Genomic DNA, 21543 nt, shown 5'->3' on the forward strand with positions numbered 1-21543 from the left:
AGATCTTACTGTTTACTGTTCTCCAAGTACATTATATGTTCAAGGTCACTGAGAATCAGGAGTCATTTCACATGTTCACATCTGCCTCCTGCTTTTTGCACTTGGCATCCAGAGGCTATGACTATCCCATGTGTATTTGCTTTTGTGGGTACAAGTTATACTTTAACTAATTATTACTCTTCTATACCTGCAAGAGCTGAGTGATTGCCATTTGGAAGGCAGCTCTGGATTTAACCAAGATGTCTGTGAAAATGACAGCAGCCCTGTTCCTGCTCCAGCTCAGTGGCTTCCTTGGATCTGGGAGTGGTGGGAAGGTGCTGGTGTGGCCAATGGAATACAGTCATTGGCTCAATTTGAAGATAATCCTAGAAGAACTTGTGAAGAAGGGCCATGAAGTGACTGTTCTGATACCCTCAGCTTCACTTTCTTATGAAGTTGAGGACATATCTGCTATTGAGTTTGAGAAATACCCTTCATCCTTTCCCATGGCTGATTTGGAGCAACTTTATATGGAAGCAATCATGAAATGCATTTATGAGCTACCAAAGCAATCATTTTGGAGATACTTGTTAATGTTTCAAGAAGTGGTTTGGAAGCATTCAGATTATTTTGAAAGTCTCTGCAAAGATGTAGTTTTTAACAAGGAACTCATGACAAAACTACAAAATTCACACTTTGATGTCATGGTAGCAGATCCCTTCATACCCTGCGGTGACCTGCTGGCTGAGATTCTCAAGATACCACTTGTGTACAGTCTCCGCTTCTTTCCTGGCTCTACACAGGAAAAGTACAGTGGAGGACTCCCACTGCCTCCTTCCTATGTGCCTGTTGCACTGTCAGAATTGAGTGATCGAATGACATTCATGGAGCGGGTGCAAAATGTAATCTACATGCTGTCTTTTGACTTTTGGTTCCAAAATTTTAATGAGAAGAAGTGGAATCAGCTTTACAGTGAAGTATTAGGTAAGTGTGTGTTCAATTGGGATTGTTGCATTCTAAATTTGCTGTGTCACTGAAGGTGAATTTGAAACAACAGTGTTGACAGCAGAAGGATTTATCTCTCCTAAGTAAAATGGTGAAAAGTGTGTATAATTATCTGCCAAATTCAAAGCATTGTAGAAAAACTTATGTCCCAATGTCATTTGCAAAGCTTTGGCTATGACTTGAACATGTCTCGTCAGAAAAGCACACACCCACAAAACAAATCTTTGATAATTCCTCTAAGAAGTAACATATCCATAAGACATTTTAACTCATGGTTTGAAACAGTAACTTCACCTGTGTGGTGGCATCATCATCATCATCATCCTCACCATGATTACTATATTGCTGCTATTACTTTTATTGTATTATGACTATGCACATGCACAGTGTGACACAGGTAGGGCATTTGTGCTCTTTGTAACATATGTGAAGGTCAGATTCAATTTTTTTGAGTGTTTACCTCCACCTTTACGTGGTTTCTCAGGATCAATTCAGGTGTTCAGGCTTGTATGGGGACTGCACTCAAGTCATTAAGCTTTCATGATAAACACCTTACCATCGAATCCTTTTCACTATGTAGAGGCCGACAGAGGTTTCCTAGTAAGATCTGAACTTACCCTGCCCAGCAGTGCTGCATTAAGAGATGGCTTGACCACATGCATAGTTACCAGGTGATTGGAAGGGTCTGCACTTGCTTGATCTAGAGGGAGCTGCTTTGCCCAACCCTTAGCATTCCTATAAAAAGCCCTTTTGAAGAGACAAAAGGGATGGTGTATATTGATCCAGGCCCTCCTGAAGCTATCCTGTGTTTCTGTCTTCTCTCCCCTCTATGTTTCTATTTAAATATTTCTCATCCCTCATCCTGTGGAAAAAGTGGGAGTTGGCCTCCCACAGATGACACTATGAACAGGGACAGGGACTTGGCAAAAAGAGGGTTGGGGGCCCACAGGAAGCAGTAAACATGTCCGGTTTTATAGTGTAATTTAAGGCAGGCATATTCCGTTTTTGGAAGTGAAAGTAGAGTGGCTGAAAGAAATGACGAAGGGAAAAGTGAGGCTGCAGTGAATCTCTCTCTCTCACACATTTTATCTATAAAAATTACATAAAAATATAGGGTTAAATATAGGAATATTGGTAAGAAGAAACTTAGGTAAGAAAAACTTAGGATAAGAGTAGAATTTCCCTAGTGCCAAAATGGGGTAGGAAAATAGTAAACAGATCTTCAGTGATTCACTTGAAGAAAGTTTGAAATATTTAGGGTAAGTTAAAGTATAGGAATATAGTGTTAAAAAAAAAAAAAACATTAGAGCCCGAACTGACCTACTCTGGTGATGGGATGGCCAAACACCCTAATTGTCGTGCTAGAAACCCCATCCAACGACTGAGGGATCTAGATGCAGTGATCCATGGCTAGGCCCCGGGTGGAGCTCTGGGAGTCCAATTATCGAGAAAGAGAAGGGTTTATATGAGCGAGAATTTATATGTTGAGACCAAGGTTGGATAAAGCACAGGGACAAATAGCCAAACGAGTGGAAACACATGAACTATGAACCAATGGCTGAGGGGCCCCCAACTGGATCAGGCCCTCTGAATGGGTGAGACAGTTGATTGGCTGAGACAGTTGATTGGCTTGATCTGTTTGGGAGGAATCCAGGCAGTGGGACCGGGTCCTGTGCTCATTGCATGAGTCGGCTGTTTGAAACCTGGGGCTTATGCAGGGTCGCTTGGCTCGGCCTGCGAGGAGGGGACTGGACCTGCCTGGACTGAGTCTACCAGGTTGATCTCAGTCTGCGGGGGAGGCTTTGCCCTGGAGGAGGTGGGAATGGGGGGTGGGCTAGGGGGAAGGTGAGGGGGGCGGGAGGGGGGAGAACAAGGGAATCTGTGGCTGATATGTGGAACTGAATTGTACTGCAAAATAAAAAACAAAACAAAACAAAACAAAACAAACAAACAAAAATAACATTAGGATAAGAAAAGCAACAAGACTGAGGAGCTATGTCCTTAATTCTCCAAATTATTGGACTATTAATGCAGACTCCTGGGGAAGAATCAGAGTCAGGAAAATACTCTGAGGAAAATGGGCAGAAAAAGATTCCTGTGGAAGTTTTTGGCCTGTGGACAGCTTAGATCTGAGTCCTGAGCAGCAGGGAAAATATTTTCCTTGAGACAGATACAGGCCAGACAAAACCCTCTGCTCTGCGGATATTGCCACTGTATGAAAACATCTTACCATCAGAATTAGTATCATCCTGGCCATGAAGTCAAGAAAAAGGAACAGAAATCTTGGGAAAAACTTAATAATCTCTCTTTCAACAACTGAAAGTTTTTCAGACTTTTTTTTTTTTTTTTTTTTTTTCTCTCAGAACTCTTTTCTTTCTGTAAGGGCAAAATTAGACTCACCAGGAAGGAACATCTATCAGAATGGGAAAGTCACCTGTAATTGCCCTAGAAAAAAAACCAAAAAAACTTCTTGGAACATGGTAAACCCTCTCTGCTAGTCCTGTCATCCCTTCAAGCCAGTATTAGAAAAACAGCAGAAACTTAGGACTAGAGTCCCTTATGGCCAGAGCCTAGCGAGAGGCGCCTGCGAGAGCCTTTCTTCCAGTGTGGAGCTGCAGCAGAGGCTGTGCAGGACCCGGAGAAAAGCTGCTGGCATGGAGGAAGCAGTCGAGGCTTGGAATACCTCCCTGCAATGAAAAAAACAGGGTCAAGTTTCTAACAGTAGCTGCAAAGCTGCAAGGACATCACGGGAAAAATAAAAGCAAAATTTGGCTGTACAAATGAGGCTGGTGAGGATGGCAGGAGCTGCTTGCCTGAGCACAAACCCCTAGTCGGTAGATGGGGCTACACAGTCCCCATGGACGAGGAGAGGAGCAAAAAAATCCCTCTGAAAAAGTTTTTTTCTTTTTCTTTTTTAAAAATTCTTTTTTCTTTTTTTATTAAGAAAAATTTTCCATCATTTTATGTACCAAAGATCCCCCTCTTCCCTCCTCCCACCCCCAGCATCCCCCTTCCAATCCAACCCCCACTTCCACCCACAAGAAGGCAAGGCCTCGAATGGGAAGGCACATCCATTAGAGGCAAGTCCAAGCATCCACCTGCCTCAAGGTTGTGTGAGGTGTCCCATCATAGGTAGTGGACTCCAGAAAGCCCTCATGCACTTGGAATGGATTCTGATCCTAGCACCAGGGTGACCCCCAAGGAGATCAAGCTACACAACTTGATCTGTACAACTATGTAGAGGGCCTAGCCCAGTCCCATGCAGGCTCTTTGCCATTGATCCAACTTTCATGAGTTCCCACTAATTTGGTTTGGTCTCTATGCAGGTTTCCCCCTCATGATCTTGATGCACTTGCTCATAGAATCCCTCTTCACTCTTTGACTGGACTCCTGGAGCTCTGCCTGGTGTTCGGCTGTGGATCTCTGCATGTGCTTCTATCAGTCACTGGAGAAAAGCTCTGTGATGACAGTTAGGGCATTCAGCCATCTGATTACCCGAGTAGGCCAGTTCAGATACCCTCTAGACTATTGCCAGTAGTCTCAGGTGTGGTCATCCTTGTAGATGCCTGGGAACTTCCCTAGCATTCTATTTCTCCCTATTCCCATGATGTCTTAATTAATCATGGTATCTCTGTCATTGCTTTCCCACTCCATCACTGTTCCAGCTTGACCATCCTGTTCATTTATGTTCTCAACCCCTACACCCTACCCTCCATTGCCCACCCTTCATCCCCAGTTTATTCATGGAGATCTCATCCTTTTCACCTTCCCAGGGCAATCTATGTGTCCCTCTTTGGGTCTTCCTTGTTAGCTAGCTTCTCTGGAGTTGTGGGTTGCAGTCTGGTTATCCTTTGCTTTATATCTAGTATCCACTTATGAGTGAGTACATACCATGTTTTGTCCTTCTGAATCTGGATAACCTCACTCAGGATCATATTTTTTAGTTCCATATCCATTTGCCTGCAAATTTCATGATATCATTGTTTTTCTTTGCTGAGTAGTACTCCATTGTGTATATGTACCACATTTTCTTAGTCCATTCTTCAGTTGAGGGGAATCTAGATTGTTTCCAGGTTCTGGCTATTATGAGTAATGCTGCTGTGAACATAGTTGAGCATGTGTCCTTGTGATATGATTGAGCATTCCTTGGGTTTATGCCCAAGAGTGGTATAGCTAGGTCTTGAAGAAGATTAATTCCCATTTTTCTGAGAAACAGCCATACTGATTTCCAATGTGGCTGTATAAGTTTGCACTCCCACCAACAGTGGAGGATTGTTCCCCTTGCTCCACATCCTCTCCAACATAAGCTGTCTGCAGTGCTTTTGATCTTAGCTATTCTGACAGGTATAAGATGGTATCTCAGAGTCGTTTTGATTTGCATTTCCCTGATGACTAAGGATGTTGAGCAATTTCTTAATGTCTTTTGGCCATTTGAGATTCTTCCTTTGAGAATTCTCTATTTAGCTCTGTAGCCCATTTTTTTTTTTTTTTTTTTTTTTTTGGTTTTTCGAGACAGGGTTTCTCTGTGTAGCTTTGCGCCTTTCCTGGAACTCGCTTTGGAGACCAGACTGGCCTCAAACTCACAGAGATCCGCCTGGCTCTGCCTCCCGAGTGCTGGGATTAAAGGCGTGCGCCACCACCGCCCGGCTGTAGCCCATTTTTTAATTGGATTGTTTGTTATTTTGATCTCTAGTTTCTTGAGTTGTTTATATATTCTGAAGATCAAACCTCTGTCAGATGTAGGGTTGGTAAGGATCTTTCCCCATTCTGTAAGCTGTTGTTTTGTTGTATTTACTGTGTCCTTTGCTTTACAGAAGCTTCTCAGTTTCAGGAGGCCCTATTTATTCATTGTTGCTCTCAGTGTCTGAGTTACAGAGTTATATTTAGAAAGTTGTCTCCTATGCCAGTGCATTAAAGACTACTTCCTACATTCTCTTCTATCAGGTTCAGTGTAACTGGTTTTATATTGAGTGTAGCTGGAGTTTTCCTGCCTGGCCCACAGTCAGGATAAATCTCTCTCACCTGCCAGTCCCACAGCCGCTCAGACCCGGCCAAGTAAACACTGAGACTTATACTGGTTATAAACTGTATGGCCGTGGCAGGCTTCTTGTTAACTGTTCTTACAGCTTAAATTAATCCATTTCCATTAATCTATACCTTGCCACATGGCTCATGGCTTACCGGCATCTTCACATGCTGTTTGTCATCGTAGCGGCTGGCAGTGTCTCTCTGACTCAGCCTTCTACTTCCCAGCTTTATTCTCCTCCTTGTCCCGCCTACACCTCCTGCCTAGCCAATGGCCAATCAGTGTTTTATTTATTGACTAATTAGCAACACATTTGCCATACAGAACATCCCACAGCAATTGAGGTCTTTGATCTACTTGGACTTGAGTTTTGTACATGGCGATAGATATGAATCTATTTGTAATCTTCTACATGTTGATGTCCAGTTATGCCAGCACCATTTGTTCAAGATGCTTTCTTTTTTCCATTGTGTAGTTTTGGCATCTTTGTCAAAATCAGGTGTTCATAGGTGTGTGGGTTAATGTCACAGTTTTCAATCCATTCCATTGGTCCACATGTCCATTTTTATGCCAATTCCAAGCTGTTTTTTTTTTTAAACTATAGCTCTATAGTAGAGTAGAGTAGAGATTATGATACCTCCAGAGCTTTATTGTACAGGATTCTTTTAACTATCCTGGGTTTTCTGTTTTTCCAAATGAAGTTGAGTATTTGGTCTTTCCAGGTCTGGAAGAATTGTGTTGGGATTTGATGGGATTGCATTGAATCTGTAAATTGCTTTTGGTATGATTGCCATTTTTTACTATGTTAATTCTACCTATCCATGAGCATTGGAGATCTTTCCATTTTCTAATATCTTCAATTTCTTTCTTCAGAGACTTAAAGTTCTTGTCCTACAGGTCTTTCACTTGCTTAGTTAGAGTTACCCCCAAGGTATTTTATATTATTTGTGGCTATTGTAAAAGGTGATTTTTCTCTTATTTCTTTCTCAGTCCATTTATCATTTGTATATAGGAGAGTTACTGATTTTTTTGAGTTAATCTTGTATCCTGCCACCTTACTGAAGGTGTTTATCAGCTGTAGGAGTTTCCTGGCAGAAATTTTGGGGTCACTTATGTATACTATCATATCATCTGCAAATAGTGACAGTTTGACTTCTTCCTTTCCAATTTGTATCCCCTTGATCTCCTTTAGTTGTCTTATTGCTCTAACTAGAACTTCAAGTACTATATTGAATAAATATGGGGAGAGTGGACAGCCTTGTCTTGTTCCTGATTTTAGTGGGATCCCTTGAGTTTCTCTCCATTTATTTTGATGTTGGATGTTGACTTGCTGTAAATTGCCTTTATTATGTTTAGTTATGTTTCTTGTATTCCTGATCTCTCTAAGACATTTATTATGACAGGGTGTTGGATTTTGTCAAAGGCCTTTTCAACATTTAATGAAATGATCATGTGTTTTTTTTTCTTTCAGTTTGTTTATATAGTATATTACATTGACAGATTTTTTTATGTTGAACCATCCTTGCATCTCTGGGATGAAGCCTACTTGATCATGGTGGATAATTTTTTAAATGTGTTCTTGGATTCCGTTTGCCAATATTTTATTGAGTATTTTTGCATCAATGTTCATGAGGGAGATTGGTCTCTAATTCTCTTTCTTTGTTTCATTTTTTTTGTGGTTTGGGAATCAGAGTAACTGTAGCTCATAAAAGAAGTTTGGTAATGTTCCTTCTGTTTCTATTGTGTGGAACTATTTGAAGAGTATTAGTATTAGCTATTCTTTGAAAATCTGGTAGAGTTCTGTGCTGAAACCATCTGGGCTTTTTTTGGTTGGGAGATTTTTTTTTTTTTTTTTTTTTTTTTGGTTTTTCGAGACAGGGTTTCTCTGTGTAGCTTTGCGCCTTTCCTGGAACTCACTTGGTAGCCCAGGCTGGCCTCGAACTCACAGAGATCCGCCTGGCTCTGCCTCCTGAGTGCTGGGATTAAAGGCGTGCACCACCACCGCCCGGCTGGTTGGGAGATTTTTAATGACTGTTTCTATTAGGGGTTATTGGTCTTTTAAATAGTTTATCTGGTCTTGATTTCACTTTGTTATGTGGTACCTATCGAGAAAATTGTCTATTTATTTTAGATTTCCAATCTTATGGAGTACAGGTTTCTGAAGTATGACCGAATGATTCTCTGGATTTCCTCCTTGTCTGTTGTTATGTCTCCCTTTTAATTTCTAATTTTGTTAATTTGGATGTTCTCTCTCTCTCTCTCTCTCTCTCTCTCTCTCTCTCTCTCTCTCTCTCTCTCTCTCTGCCTTTTGGTTATTTTGGATAAGGGCTTGTCTATCTTGTTGATTTTCTTAAAGAACCAACTCTTTGTTTTATTGATTCTTTGTATTGTTCTCTTTGTTTCTATTTTATTGATCTCAGCTCTCAATTTGATTATTTCCTGGCATCTATTCTTCCTGGGTGAGTTTGCTTCTTTTTGTTCTAGAGCTTTCAGTTGTGCTGTTAAGACATTAGTGTGAGACTTCTCCAATTTCTTTATGTAGGCATTTAGTGCTTTGAATTTTCCTCTTAGCACTGCTTTCAAGGTATCCCATCAGTTTGGGTATGTAGTACATTCATTTTCATTGAATTCTAGGAAGTCTTTAATTTCTTCTTTTTTTTTTCTTCCTTGACCAATTGGTGATTCAGTTGAGCATTATTTAGTTTCCATGAGATTGTAGGCTTTCTGTAATTTTTGTTGTTGTTGAAATCTAACTTTAAGCCATGGTGGTCCAATAGAATACAGGAGGCTATTCCAATTTTTTTTATATCTGTTTGTGACTGAGTATGTGGTTGATTTTAGAGAAGTTTCCATGGGGTGCTGAGAAGAAGGTATATTCTTTTTTGTTAGGGGGGAATGTTCTGTACATATCTATTAGGTCCATTTGAGTCATAACATCTCTTAGGTCCCTTATTTCTCCATTAAGTTTTAGTCTAGCAGATCTGTCCAGTGGTGAGAGTAGGGTGTTGAAGTCTCTCACTATTAATGTGTGGGGTTTGATGTGTGATTTAAGCTTCAGTAATGTTTCTTTTACATATGTGGTTACCCTTGTATTTGGGGCATAAATGCTCTGAATTGAAACTTCATCTTGGTGGATCTTTCCCAGGATGAGTATATAATGTCCTTCCTGTTCTCTTTTGATTGATTTTAGTTTGAAGTCTATTTTGTTACATATTAGGATAGCTACACCAGCTTGCTTCTTAAGACCATTTGATTGGAAGGTCTTCTTCCAGCCTTTTACTCTGAGGTAGTGTCTGTCTTTGAAGATGAGGTATTTTTTTTGTATGTGGCAGAAGGATGGATCCTTATTTTGTATCCATTCTGTTAGCCTGTGTCTTTTTATAGATGAATTAAGTCCATTGATATTAAAGAATATTAATGCCCAGTGATTGATAATTCCTATTATCTTTTGGTGGTAGTGTGTGCGCATTTTTCTTCTTTTGGGATTTAATGCTGTGGGGTTATCTATTGCCTGTGTTTTCATGGGTGTATCTGACTTCCTTACATTGGAATTTTCCTTCTAGTGCCTTCTATAGATCTGGATTTGTGGATAGGTATTGTTTAAATCTGTTTTTGTTATGGAATGCTTTGTTCACTCCATCTATGGTGATTGAAAGTTTTGCTAGGTATATTAGTCTAGGCTGGCATTCATGGTCTCTTATTGTATGCATTCCATCTGTCCAGGACCTTCTGGCTTTCAAAATCTCCATTGAGAATTCAGGTGTTATTCTGATGGGTCTACCTTTATAAGTCACTTGGCCTTTTTCCTTTGCTGCTCTTAATATTCTTTCTTTATTATGTATGTTTAGTGGTTTAATTATTATCTGGTTGGGGACTTTTTTGGGGAGACAAGTCTAATTGTTGTTCTGTAAGCTTCTTGTATCTTCATAGGTATTTCCTTCTTTAAGTTGGGAAAGTTTTCTTCCGTGATTTTGTTGACTGTATTTTCTATGCCTTTGAGTTGGTATTCTTCTCCTTCTTCTATCCCTATTATTCTTAGGTTTGACCTTTTCATGGTGTCCCAGATTTCCTGGACATTTTGTGTTATGACTTTTTTGACTTTTGTGTTTTCTTTGACTGATGAATCTATTTCCTCTATTGTATCCTCTACACCAGAGATTCTCTCTTCCATCTCTTGTATTCTGTTAGTTATGCTTGCATCTGTGTTTCCTGTTCATTTATTCAGATTTTCTATTTCCAGCATTCCCTCTGTTTGTGTCTTCTTAATTGTTTCTATTTCACTTTTCAGGTATGGAACTGTTTCCTTCACATGTTTAATTCCTCTTTCATGGTTTTCTTGGCTTTCTTTAAGGGATTTATTGATTTTTTTTCCATTTTTTGTTTGTCTTTTCCTCAATTTCTTTAAGGGAATTTTTCATTTCCTCTTTAAAGGCCTCTAGCATCTTCATGAAGTTATTTTTAAGGTCACTTTCTTCTGCTTCTTCTACATTATGATGTTCAGGTCTTGCTGTTGCAGAAGGGCTAGGTTCTGGTGATGCCATATCACTCATTTTGTTGCTGTATGTATTTTTGCACTGGCACCTACCCATTTCTTCCTCCAATAGGTGCAAGAGGTGCCTGTGTCTGAGCATGCTGTTATTGGTCCAATCTGTGCTTGCTGTGTCTGTGTCTCAGCGGCTCCTTTGGGTCCAATCTTAACTCTTGGTCTAATTGGAGCTGGCAGATTCTGTATCTCAGGAAGCTGCTCTTGGCCCAATCCAAGCTAGCTGATTCTGTGATTAATGGAGCTGCTCTTAGTCTTATCAGGGCTCTTGGTCCAGTCAGAGCTGGCAGATTCTATGTCTCAGTAAGCCACTGGTGTCACAGGGGGATGGGTATTGGGTTAGGGTGTGGGTCGTATGAATTGCAGGGTCTGAAGGGGAATTTTGGTGGGAGAGACTGGCCAGCAACTGGGGCAGAGATGGGTGGGGGTTCATGGGGACTAGTTGTGTCCCAGAGCTTAAGTCCTGTAGCTGAAAAAGCTTTTTTCAAATACTATTTTCACTGACCCAGTGAGGAGGGAAAGAAAAGCCACCAAGCCCCTGTCTAAGTGAACACAGTTGGATGGGCATGACCTGCTCTGGGGACAGTGCCAGGTGAACTGGGAATGCAATGGCCACAATTGGCAACAGCTGGGACCCAGAAAGGCTGCTTGGGAAATGTAGTTCATAACAGCATGGCAGCATAGGCAGGCAGGCCCAGAGAAAAGTGCAGAAAAAACAGCATGGTGTCTGTTCAGCTCAAAATGCATTTTTTTCTCAAGCTTTGTTAGCCTTTCCTCTGGAGAATTGGAAGAAGATGAACAAAACTTGCCTGTCAAGAGGCAATTAAGGTGCTAATGATGTTTATCAAGTCACTTTGTGACCCTTTAGAAAACAAGGGAAAGCAGTCTGCACACTGGGAAATTGCTTTGGGTGTGGAAAAAACTTATGGCAAATAAGAAACTTGGGTTGTGCTTGAGATGCAAGAGGGGAACATTGAAAGACAAAGCAAGGCATTATTAAAAGAACTCATGGTAAACTTAAAAAGCAGCTTCAAATAATTGAGAAACGGGAAAATTGTACCCACAGTTACTAAATGAAGCTTGATGGCTGCCTGAGTCTGGTGAGGTGTGTGGAACAAAAAAAAAATGTGAGCTCTATTAATACCATAGCTGCTGACATTTCTCCAGGAAAGCTGGAATGAAACAAAACCTGGAGCCACACCACTTCTTTTTCAATGCAGGCTCCTTTAAGAAAGATGGTTCCTAATTGCTGTGCAGGAAGTTTTTTCTGAGAGCTTTACAGCACCTCAATATGGTAATTCCACCCTTGCCCTGAAGTGAGGCTTCTCAGGAGAGTGAACCGAAAGTTCTGCTGTAACTGAGCGAAGTTTCATCAATGTTTGTTTGAATTGTGGCACTCAGGGGAACTGTAATGAGTTAAGGGACAGCCCCGTTGCAGGTGACAGTCCACTGCTGGGTGCACTTCTCCCAGTTCTGGAATGGCTAAAAGGGCCTGGCAGGAAAGGTGAATGGGGAATTGGTGTCATCCTGAGTGTTACAGCTCCCTAGCAGCAAGTGTTACAGACCCCTAGCAATGACACTGCCTGTAAGAGTGGTGAAGCCACTCACCCACAATTTGATCTTTCAGGGCATAGCCTAGCAGGGGAGCCTGCTGAGTGCTTCAGGTCTGGAACACCACTCTAACTTAGACAAATATTTTCCCCTGATGGGAGATTGACTGCTGTTGAGCTACCAGCTGTGTAATTCAGAAACAGGATGTTCCTTAGGTACTTCTCCTCCTCGTGTTCCTTTCTTCCTTTTTGGGCTTGCTATGTATGTTTAGAAATGAGATAGCTCTCAATAGAGTTTTTAAAAAACCTGGAATGCATAAAGAGTTATTTAGCAGCAGCACTATTCTTTGAAAACTAACATTTTGCATGCTTTGTCAGAAAAGTCTAAAGAATATCAATTATAGGTGATTGAGATTAATGATCTACTGAGCAATGTTTTGCAAAAAATGTTTTACATATTATGCTGTATACTTGATGTAGACCTTTGAATTTCATAACTAGTACCATATTCCTACTTTTCAAATGAAGTCCAAAGAAATTACTCTCTGTCTTGTTGGAAGAAAACATAAATAGTTATGTTAAGAAATCTCTTCTAGATGTGTGCTAAAGTTTGTAAAATAGTTCTATAGAGTTTCCTTTTGAATATAAGTTTGTAAAAAGTATAAGTTTAGTGATATTCATGTTAGTTGTAAATATCTACAGTAATGTTCATAATTGAATTGTCTTTATTTATGAACCATGGTTTGGTAAAATCCAAGGGAATTTTTAAGTTTGATACAGTTCATTTGATGCATTTGCATGGAGAGTTTTGATTTAGGAAAGAGCTTTCTGCAGCTAAGACTGCTGTAGTCATCCTAAACCCATTCCAAAAATCCTTTATAATCCTCTACTCCTTTACTGGGAGGTGTGCCACTTTGGAGATCACTGTGGATGTTTTGACTATTTAGAGGTTCTTGATAGGTACCTGAGTCAGAGCTGAGTTAAGCTCTATACCTCCTCCTGCCAAGGGATGGTAGTCAAAGATGGGCAACTTTCTTCTTGATAGCTTCCAATGTAAACCAGAGTATGCTTCATGGAAAGTGTATCTCCATGACAGGTAAGGAAAATTAATCAAGAAGGATGACCAAGGACAGGCACAGTCTATCTGAGGGGCTTGGTGGGCCCTTTATTATATCAAGAGGGGGAGTTCTGGAGGCCCACAGAGGTTTCCTGGTAAATTCTGAGCTTGCTTTATCTAGCAGGGCTGCATCAAGCAATGGCTTGACCACATGTGTGGTTTCCAGGTGATTTCCAAGGGTCTGCACTTGGCTGAACTAGGGGAAGTCTTTTGCCCCACCCCTTGGCATGCATATAAAAAGCCTTTATGAAGAGACAGAAGAGGCCAGTGGATATTGAGGCAAACCCTCCCAAAGCTATCCTGTGTTTCTATCTGTCTTCTTTCCCCTCTATCTTTCTATCTAAATATTTATCAACCCTCTCTCCTCAAGAGTATCCTGAAGAAAAAGCTAGAGCAGGCCTCCCACACCACTAACCCCGAAAACAGTAGCTTTAAACAAACTCAATGTCATCATGATTTGCACATATAGACTGAGGGCTAATACATATTTCTAGATAGGTATCTACATAGCATTGATAGCTTTTCCCTTTATATACATTAGTTTTCTCATTTATAATTTGAAATATATTCTCATTTCACCTGCTAAATTTTTGCACAGCTATGAATACACTGTCTACATAATCAGCACAGAAATCATGGATATTTATAATTTTGGACAATCTATATTTATTTATTAGTGGGGTTGAAACTTTGTTTAAAAATATATGACATTGAAGTGTAGACATTGATTACTAGTTAAAGTGTTTTAAAATATACATAATGACCAAACATCTCTTTCCATATTTTAAGACTTGTCATCGTTATTATCTCCAAACAGACATACACAGACAAATTATTACACAGTCAATTGTGAATCAAGAGCAGTATGAGGAGAAGGAACTCAGGCATAATTGAAAATTCTCTTTGAAGTCAGCCAGGGCTATATAGTGAGACCCTGTCTCAAAATGAAGTGCTGAAGAAATAATTCCCACAAATGTTTACACTAGGTGTGGTAGCACACACCTGTACTCCCAGCAGAGGAAATATTGATGAAGAGAATCTGGAGTTCAAGGTCAACTATGGCTATATAGGATATAGGAATCACACTTGGGCTCCATCAGAATATCTCAAAACAAAATAAAACAAAACAGAACAATTCTCAGTTCCCTTAGAAGAGCACACATCAAGATTCCAGCAGATAACCAGTGAAAACTTGATGGGGAAGAGCAGGGTAAAGTGTTTAAGTGACTATGATAAAAAAGAATCATAGAAAATGAAATTGAACATATTTAAATAGCATATCTAGATATTTGTTAATCATGAATTTCCAAAGTATTTTATAGCTGTGGTATCTTCTACATCACTTGCCACTTGCACGGTGACTTCATATATCTCTAAGCATAAGGATGAGTAACATAGATACTATAAACTTGTGTTACACACTATACATTCAGATATAGATAGATAGATAGACAGACAGATAGATAGATAGATGCAAATATGTTTTATATTCCAGCCACATGCTTGTAAATGACTCATTATCCAAAGTGCTTTCAGAAGACTCCCTGGCATATTCATCTTCACCTGGCACTTATGTCATGGATTATACCTTCCCTGTTCTGATCCCTCTTCAGGAAGACCCACAACACTCACTGAGATGATGGGGAAGGCAGATATATGGCTCATTCGAACCTACTGGGATTTGGAATTTCCTCACCCTCTCCTACCAAATTTTGATTTTGTTGGAGGACTCCACTGCAGACCTGCCAAGCCTCTGCCTAAGGTAAATACAGTGCCATTTGTTTGCTTCTGTTTGCCTTGCATTTTCAGTAAGAGTGATTATATTTTATTACTTCAGAATGGTTGTCAAACTCAGAGAGTCACAGGAATTTAGATAATAAAGCTGCCTGGAGAAACACCTATATCTATTCTATCACAAGATGTGAATTTCAAACCAGCAGTGGTGGCACAGGCCTTTAATCCCAGCACTTTCGAGGTGGAGGCAGGAGGATCTATGTGAGTTCAAGGCCAATTCAGTCTACAGAATGAGTTCTAGGACAGCTGGGATTATTATACAGAGAAACACTGCCTCAAAAAAAAAATAAAAAAATTGTGAATTTCATGTGGATTAAATTAATTCAGCAAGATTTTGTTATAAAAAACATTTTTCTATATTTGAGTATAACAAACACGCAAATACTAAATGCAGAGAGAGGTCCAAAAGCCAAGTCCTATACAAAGTGAGAGTAGATAGATGGAGTAAGAACAAAGAAAATCTCATTTTCAATATTCACAGTGACTCTGCTTACTTTCTTGATCAAACACACAAGTGAAAACATACATACACGCATACATTTGCCCAAACTGACACAATAACATAAATAGAAATGGAGGTGGAGCTTTTCTTTTATCCTGGCTGCTCAGTCCAAAATAATCACACAAACCTTATATTAATTACAGAATGTTTGGTCTATAGTTCAGGCTTATTACTAACTAGATTGTACAACTTAAATGAACCCATTTCTATTGATCTACATATCGCCACATGGCTTCATGGCTTTACCTGTTCTCTAGTGTCTTGCTTCTCCTGGGGCTGGCTTGTCTCTCTCTGACTCTGCCCTTCTCCTCTCTTCAGTTTGGCTGTCCCACATGGCTTTTTTCTGCCCTGCTATTGCTATTCTGCTTTTGCTAGGCCAAAGCAGCTTCGTTATTAATCAATGAGAGAAATACATATTGACAGCATACAGAAGGATATCCCACAGCATTTGCCCCTTTCTGTCTAGTCAAAAAGGAAGGTTTCAACTTTAACATAGTAAAATTACATACAAGAAAACAGTTATCAAACAAGAATTACAGTTACAATATCCAGTCCATTTGTATTTGATAAAATCAGAGAAAATATTTTATTACCTATCTCATCTTTGTGAGTTTAAAGTTTTATATCTAACTTACCTTTTTATCATAACTAAGAAAAACTATAATTATATAGTCTTCATTTCCATCAAAGAACTGAGAAGGAAATAACATTACCTGAGTAAGCAAAAAGTGCAGGCAAGCAACTTCCAAAAAAATGTGACAAATGACAGAATCAACTGGCTGCCTGGAAAGTCACCCAAGTTTCCTCTGTAATATTGGTCATCCTTCTTTGTGATACAGGCCTAGCATATCTGACAGACTTTCCTGTGAAGCAGGGAAATTTGAAGGACTGTCCTACTTTGTCTTGGCAAAGCTCAGCAGTCACCTTTCTTGTGTCCTGCTGGTACAGTTTGGACAGTAACTGTCAGCAATTGAAGGAAGGGCAGTTTCTTTGCCCACATGGCTAGCTTTTGTCATAAAGAAAACAAACTCCATACGGAGTTTCTTCAATGCCCATCAACCTTTATGGAGTACATTGGTGCTGCCAGGACCAGATGTGTCTCACTGTCATGAAAAGTCTAAGTTATTAAACATTTTAAATGCCATATTCTGTAGGTGTTTGAAGATTACCTATCTATCTGAAATATATCTTTGTATATCTAGAAAACCAAACTAGCATGACTATAAGTTTGACTATTATAGATGACTAACTGTATGTTTGCAATTTTGTATTTTTAAATTATACCTTACATTTTTAATTCAGCTGCATAAACATAATACCTATAACAAGAGCAGAAATATACATGAAGCATAACAAAAATTAACCTTAAATTTATATCAATAAACTAAAATCGATACCAATGTAAAATATTTTGAGAATAACAGTTGTTTTGGATTCAAGAAGATTCAATAATCTTTATTTAACCCTTTTCCCATCATTTCTTTATAATATCCTCCTTTCTTCTTTTAGAGAGTGACTGACTATGATCAATAACATTTAGTAACCAACATCCCTTAAATGTGGTGGACAAGCCCCCACCATTATTTTCCCCAGGGACTCTTGATGAATGAGGGATAAGAAACTTCCTTAGAAATAGAGGGGAGAGAAACAGAGAAAACACAGGATAGACTTGAGTGGGCCTGGGTCCTTATCCAAACAGACCCTCAACCTTATTCCTAAGGTCTATTTATAACAATGCTAAAGGGTGGAGAAGAAGACCCCCCAACCCCCGCTAGTTACAGCCAAGTGTAGACCCTTACAAACATCTAATACTCAGGCCCATGGTCCAATCAAGCTCTTGTGCAGTCCTGCTGGGTACAGCCACTAGGAAAACTAGTGGGCTACAACAGGTCCTCTTCTTTACATTTTAAAAGAAAAAACTCTTGATGCAACTCCATCAAACTTAATAATTCTAACATGAACATTTTTATGAGCAATTATAATTCCTACTCTCAACCTTCCTACAAACCTACTCTCAACCTACAAACCTACATTCAAGAACAATTTCTTAATAGAACTATACAAAACATAACATTAATTCACTCAAGTAACACGAAAATATTTTTAAAATTAAATATACTAAGGAATATTAACTTTCCCTTGCTGTGGGATGGTCTGTATGTCAAATGTGTTGCTGATTGGTCAATGAATAAATCACCGATTGGCAGTGGCCAGGCAGGAAGTATAGGTGGGACAAGGAGGAGAATAGAGCTGGGAAGTGAAAGGCTGAGTCAGAGAGACACTGCCAGCCGCCATCAGGATAAGGAAGATGTAAAGTACCGGTAAGCCACAAGCCACGTGGCAAGGTATAGACTAATAGAAATGGATTAATTTAAGCTGTAAGAACAGTTAGCAAGAAGCCTGCCACGGCCATACAGTTTGTAACCAATATAAGTCTCTGTGTTTACTTGATTGGGTTTGAGCGGCTTGGGACTGGCGGGTGAGAGAGATTTGTCCTGACTGTGGGCCAGTCAGGAAAACTCTAGCAACATTCCCTTTTCTTTATATTTTAAATTAAATCTTGAGCCTAGTTAGAAAACCTCTATTTCTCTATAAGCAGTTCCATTTTTACATAAATAGTTACACACTCAGTTCATAAGTCATCACCATTGATAGAGTTGATATGCATAAGTAAACTCAAACTGTCCCACTGTAATGAAAACATTACTGTCCATTTCATTTCTTAAGCCTGAAAGTTCAAAAAGAGTTCTGGTACCATTCCTAAAAGTTCCTCTGAGCACTCCAGTCAGGACCTGGCTTGTCAGCTGCCCTTAAGTCTGTGTATAGCTGTCAGAGTTGTAATGACTCTGAAGCAAACAGCTCCAAAGAAGAGAAGTTCCACAACCAAAACTTTTGAGGTCATGCAAGTCTCTCTGAAACCTCTGATCCCAACCACCACTGTGCTCTGTAGTCTGCAGCCCAGAGCAGGCTCCTCCCAGACCAGGCTAGGGAGATTCAGCTGTCATGAGCTGAACCGTGGCTTTTTGGCAGCAGCCCTGGCTTTGGGAGGAAAATCCATTCCCTGCATCGCTCATGGTCCAAGTGCTCAGCAAACCGGGTCCCATTGGCAGATTCCTGGTCTGGCTGCTCAGCAGGGAGCACTCAGCAGTTCCCACGTGTCTCAGCTACTCATCCAGCACTGACACCACTCTGTTCTAGGCCTCTGGAAGCATTCTGGTCTCTGAAGTGTCCATTGCTTGCTGTTCATCTTTCCTGAGGTGACATCAAACCGCTGAGCTCTCTCCACCATTCACCTTTCTCATGGTGTAGAAGGCTGCAGAACCTTGCTGGTCACCTTTCCCGCCGTGCAGCGTCTCTGCTGGGTTTCTAAACTGCTGCTTGCCCTTAGCTTCTCTCATAGCTTAGCATGTTTCCTTCTCACCGTGACTTCCTTTCGGTAGAAACCTTGTAGACCCTTGTTTACAGCATTGATGCCTTGAGGGTCTCAGCTTCTGAGACTCTCTTGCAGCTGGCACTTGCACTGGCTTTTGGCGTCTGATGCTTGAGAAGCTATGCCGCTTCATAGGTCTCAGCCGTGAATACGTGGCTGCTATTTCCTAAAGCTGGCAGTCTCTGGAGCTGCTTCTTGTTGTTATTGGTGGTTTCTGGAACTACCAAGTCTGGTATGGATATTGTTTTCCCAGGTTGGGAAAACTTACTCTTCATATCCTTAGACCTAAAACTATATAATTTTAAACCTACATTTTTATGACTAAATCTATGACCTATTTAAACCTACATTTGATAGGACTACTTTATAAACCCTACCCAAGTCTCCTTCAAGCCTATAGAGTAAACATACATTCTATAGGACTACTCTCTAAACCCTAAGTCTTACTCAAGCCTTTACATCTACTTTATAAACCTTACATAAGTCGTACTTACATTCTATAGGTCTACTGTTTAAACCTTAACATCTAGAAGAAACCTTACCTAAGTCTACAACTAGCATCTTTACTTCTTACAGGCTTAATATAGGACTGCTTTAGATATTCTTAAAGAAACTCTATAGAACTACCTTAGCAAAGATATTTCTTAACATCTAGAAAAGATTTTTAACTAAATTATTAACAAGACCAGAAGTACACAAATCATTTCTAAAGTTCAGAATTTATAGTAAAGTTTTGATATTATTCTAAAAGTTCTTGAGAGTTTGAAGTAAGATTTCTCAATGGCTCTTTCAATGCTGGGATTTAGTGAGTTCTGTTGCTATGGATTTGTAGCATTTGTTGCTAGGAAGCTGTAATATTTTTGGTACAAGGCCACACCCCAAAGTTGCCTTTCCTGCCAAGCTCTCTCAGCCATTCCAGAACCAGCAGAGATTAGCTCTCAGCAGTAACCGGTTTCTAACTAGAGGCTGTCCCTTTATTCAAATCCCTAGGTGCTTCAATTCAGACAAACATTTCTGTTATAGCAGTACTTTTGGTTTGCTCTACCCAAAAACTTCCCTTCAGGCTGAAATTACCATATTGACTCTTTGAGCAGCTATTAGATGATATAAGGCACTGTTTCAAACCTGCATTAATACTACATTTCCCAGAAAGCTTTTCGTGTATGCTAGCAAACTTTCCAGTTCCCTTTACAGGGTTTTGCTTTTGCAACAGGAGATTTTTCTTTCCTAAACTTGCCTTAGAATGCCTGTGCCAACTTTTAACATGTATACCACTCTAATTAGATCTTTCACCTAACCCAGTTCCTGAGCCTTGCATCTGTTTGTCTCCTCACTCAGTTTGTGGCTTATTGCCAGAGTCAAATCCCTTAGGGCTTCACTCCAGGTCAATGAGGCAAACCGAAAGCATGTGTTTCAGGAATTTCCTTTCTTGGACAGAAAGAAGAGCTCCTCTCCTGGATAGCTCCATGTTAATCTCTTCTTTGATAGATTTTTCCTCTGTGTCTTTCCCGGGATTTTGCATTCATAGCCCCATAGTTAGGCTTATCTTTTCCTACTTTACCCTAAGCTTTTTATTTTCTATATTCCTAACCCAATATTTCTATTTTCTACCTTCCTTAATTTTTATAGATGAGAGAGAGAGAGAGAGAGAGAGAGAGAACACACACACACACACATATACACACACACACACACACACATATATATATATATATATATATATATATAAATCTAATGCTGCAGACTTGCAATATTTTACTGCATAACCTATGCACCCAAGAATAAAATACCATTGCCTTCATTTTTCAATTCCTTATCAGCATGTACACACTCCCAACACCCTCACAATCCTTTCACCAAGTCCTAGTGTTATTTTTTCTTTTTTATTTTTTTCTTTGTCTTTGTTAAGTTGTGATCTGTGATGGAGCATGTGTGGGGAAAGAGCCCCTATATGTATTTACCCCAGGGACTCTTGAGGAATGAGAGATAAGAGACTTCCTTAGAAATAGAGGATAGAGAAACAGAGAGAAAACACAGGATAGACTCAGGTGGGCTTAGATCCTCATCCAAATGGGCTCCGAACTTTATTCCAGAGATCTATTTATAAGAATGCCAAGGGGTGGAGCAAAAGCCTCCCGCTTGCTGGTTACAGTGTAGACCCTTACGAACACCTGATAATCAGGCCCATGGTCCAGTCAACCTCTTAAGCAGTCCTGCTGGGTGCAGCCACTAGGAATCCTAGTGGGCTACAACTGTTAAATGAAAACAAACATTCATAAATATAATTTTGGGAATTTGGGTGTAGTTTTCTAGACTATTTCCCACTGACTGGAGGGTGCTGCTAATCTTTGAGGACCCTGAGAAAAATTAGAATTATGGTCAAGTCCTAACTGGAGTCCTTTCTGACAGCAGCTTTCAAGCTGTTCTGGATGTAGAACTCAGAGGAAACTGCAACAGAGGTGCTCTGAAACATTGGATCATCTGGGACAGCCATTCCCATCAGAGATTTTTCAGGGGATCTTCCTCAATCAAACCATATTAACTTGGAATAAATGCATAGCCTCTCCTTTCCTGTGGAAACAAAATCACAACCTCTT

At 39.9% G+C, this 21543-nt stretch overlaps 1 protein-coding gene across 1 annotated transcript in view; it reads left to right on the forward strand.

Annotated features, from left to right (window-relative positions):
- The first annotated feature begins 200 nt into the window (after window positions 1-200).
- Window positions 201-21543, forward strand: part of LOC128108923 (UDP-glucuronosyltransferase 2B31-like) — a 31081-nt gene continuing 9738 nt past the window's right edge. The window contains exons 1-2 of the mRNA XM_052735928.1: window positions 201-963; window positions 14834-14982. Of these exons, the coding sequence (XP_052591888.1) occupies window positions 240-963; window positions 14834-14982 (873 nt within the window). The 5' untranslated portion in view covers window positions 201-239. The remainder of the gene's footprint in view (window positions 964-14833; window positions 14983-21543) is intronic.

The sequence above is a fragment of the Peromyscus californicus genome, unplaced genomic scaffold (assembly GCF_007827085.1).
Source record: "Peromyscus californicus insignis strain IS unplaced genomic scaffold, ASM782708v3 Scaffold_13__1_contigs__length_99412109, whole genome shotgun sequence".
NCBI lineage: Eukaryota > Metazoa > Chordata > Mammalia > Rodentia > Cricetidae > Peromyscus > Peromyscus californicus.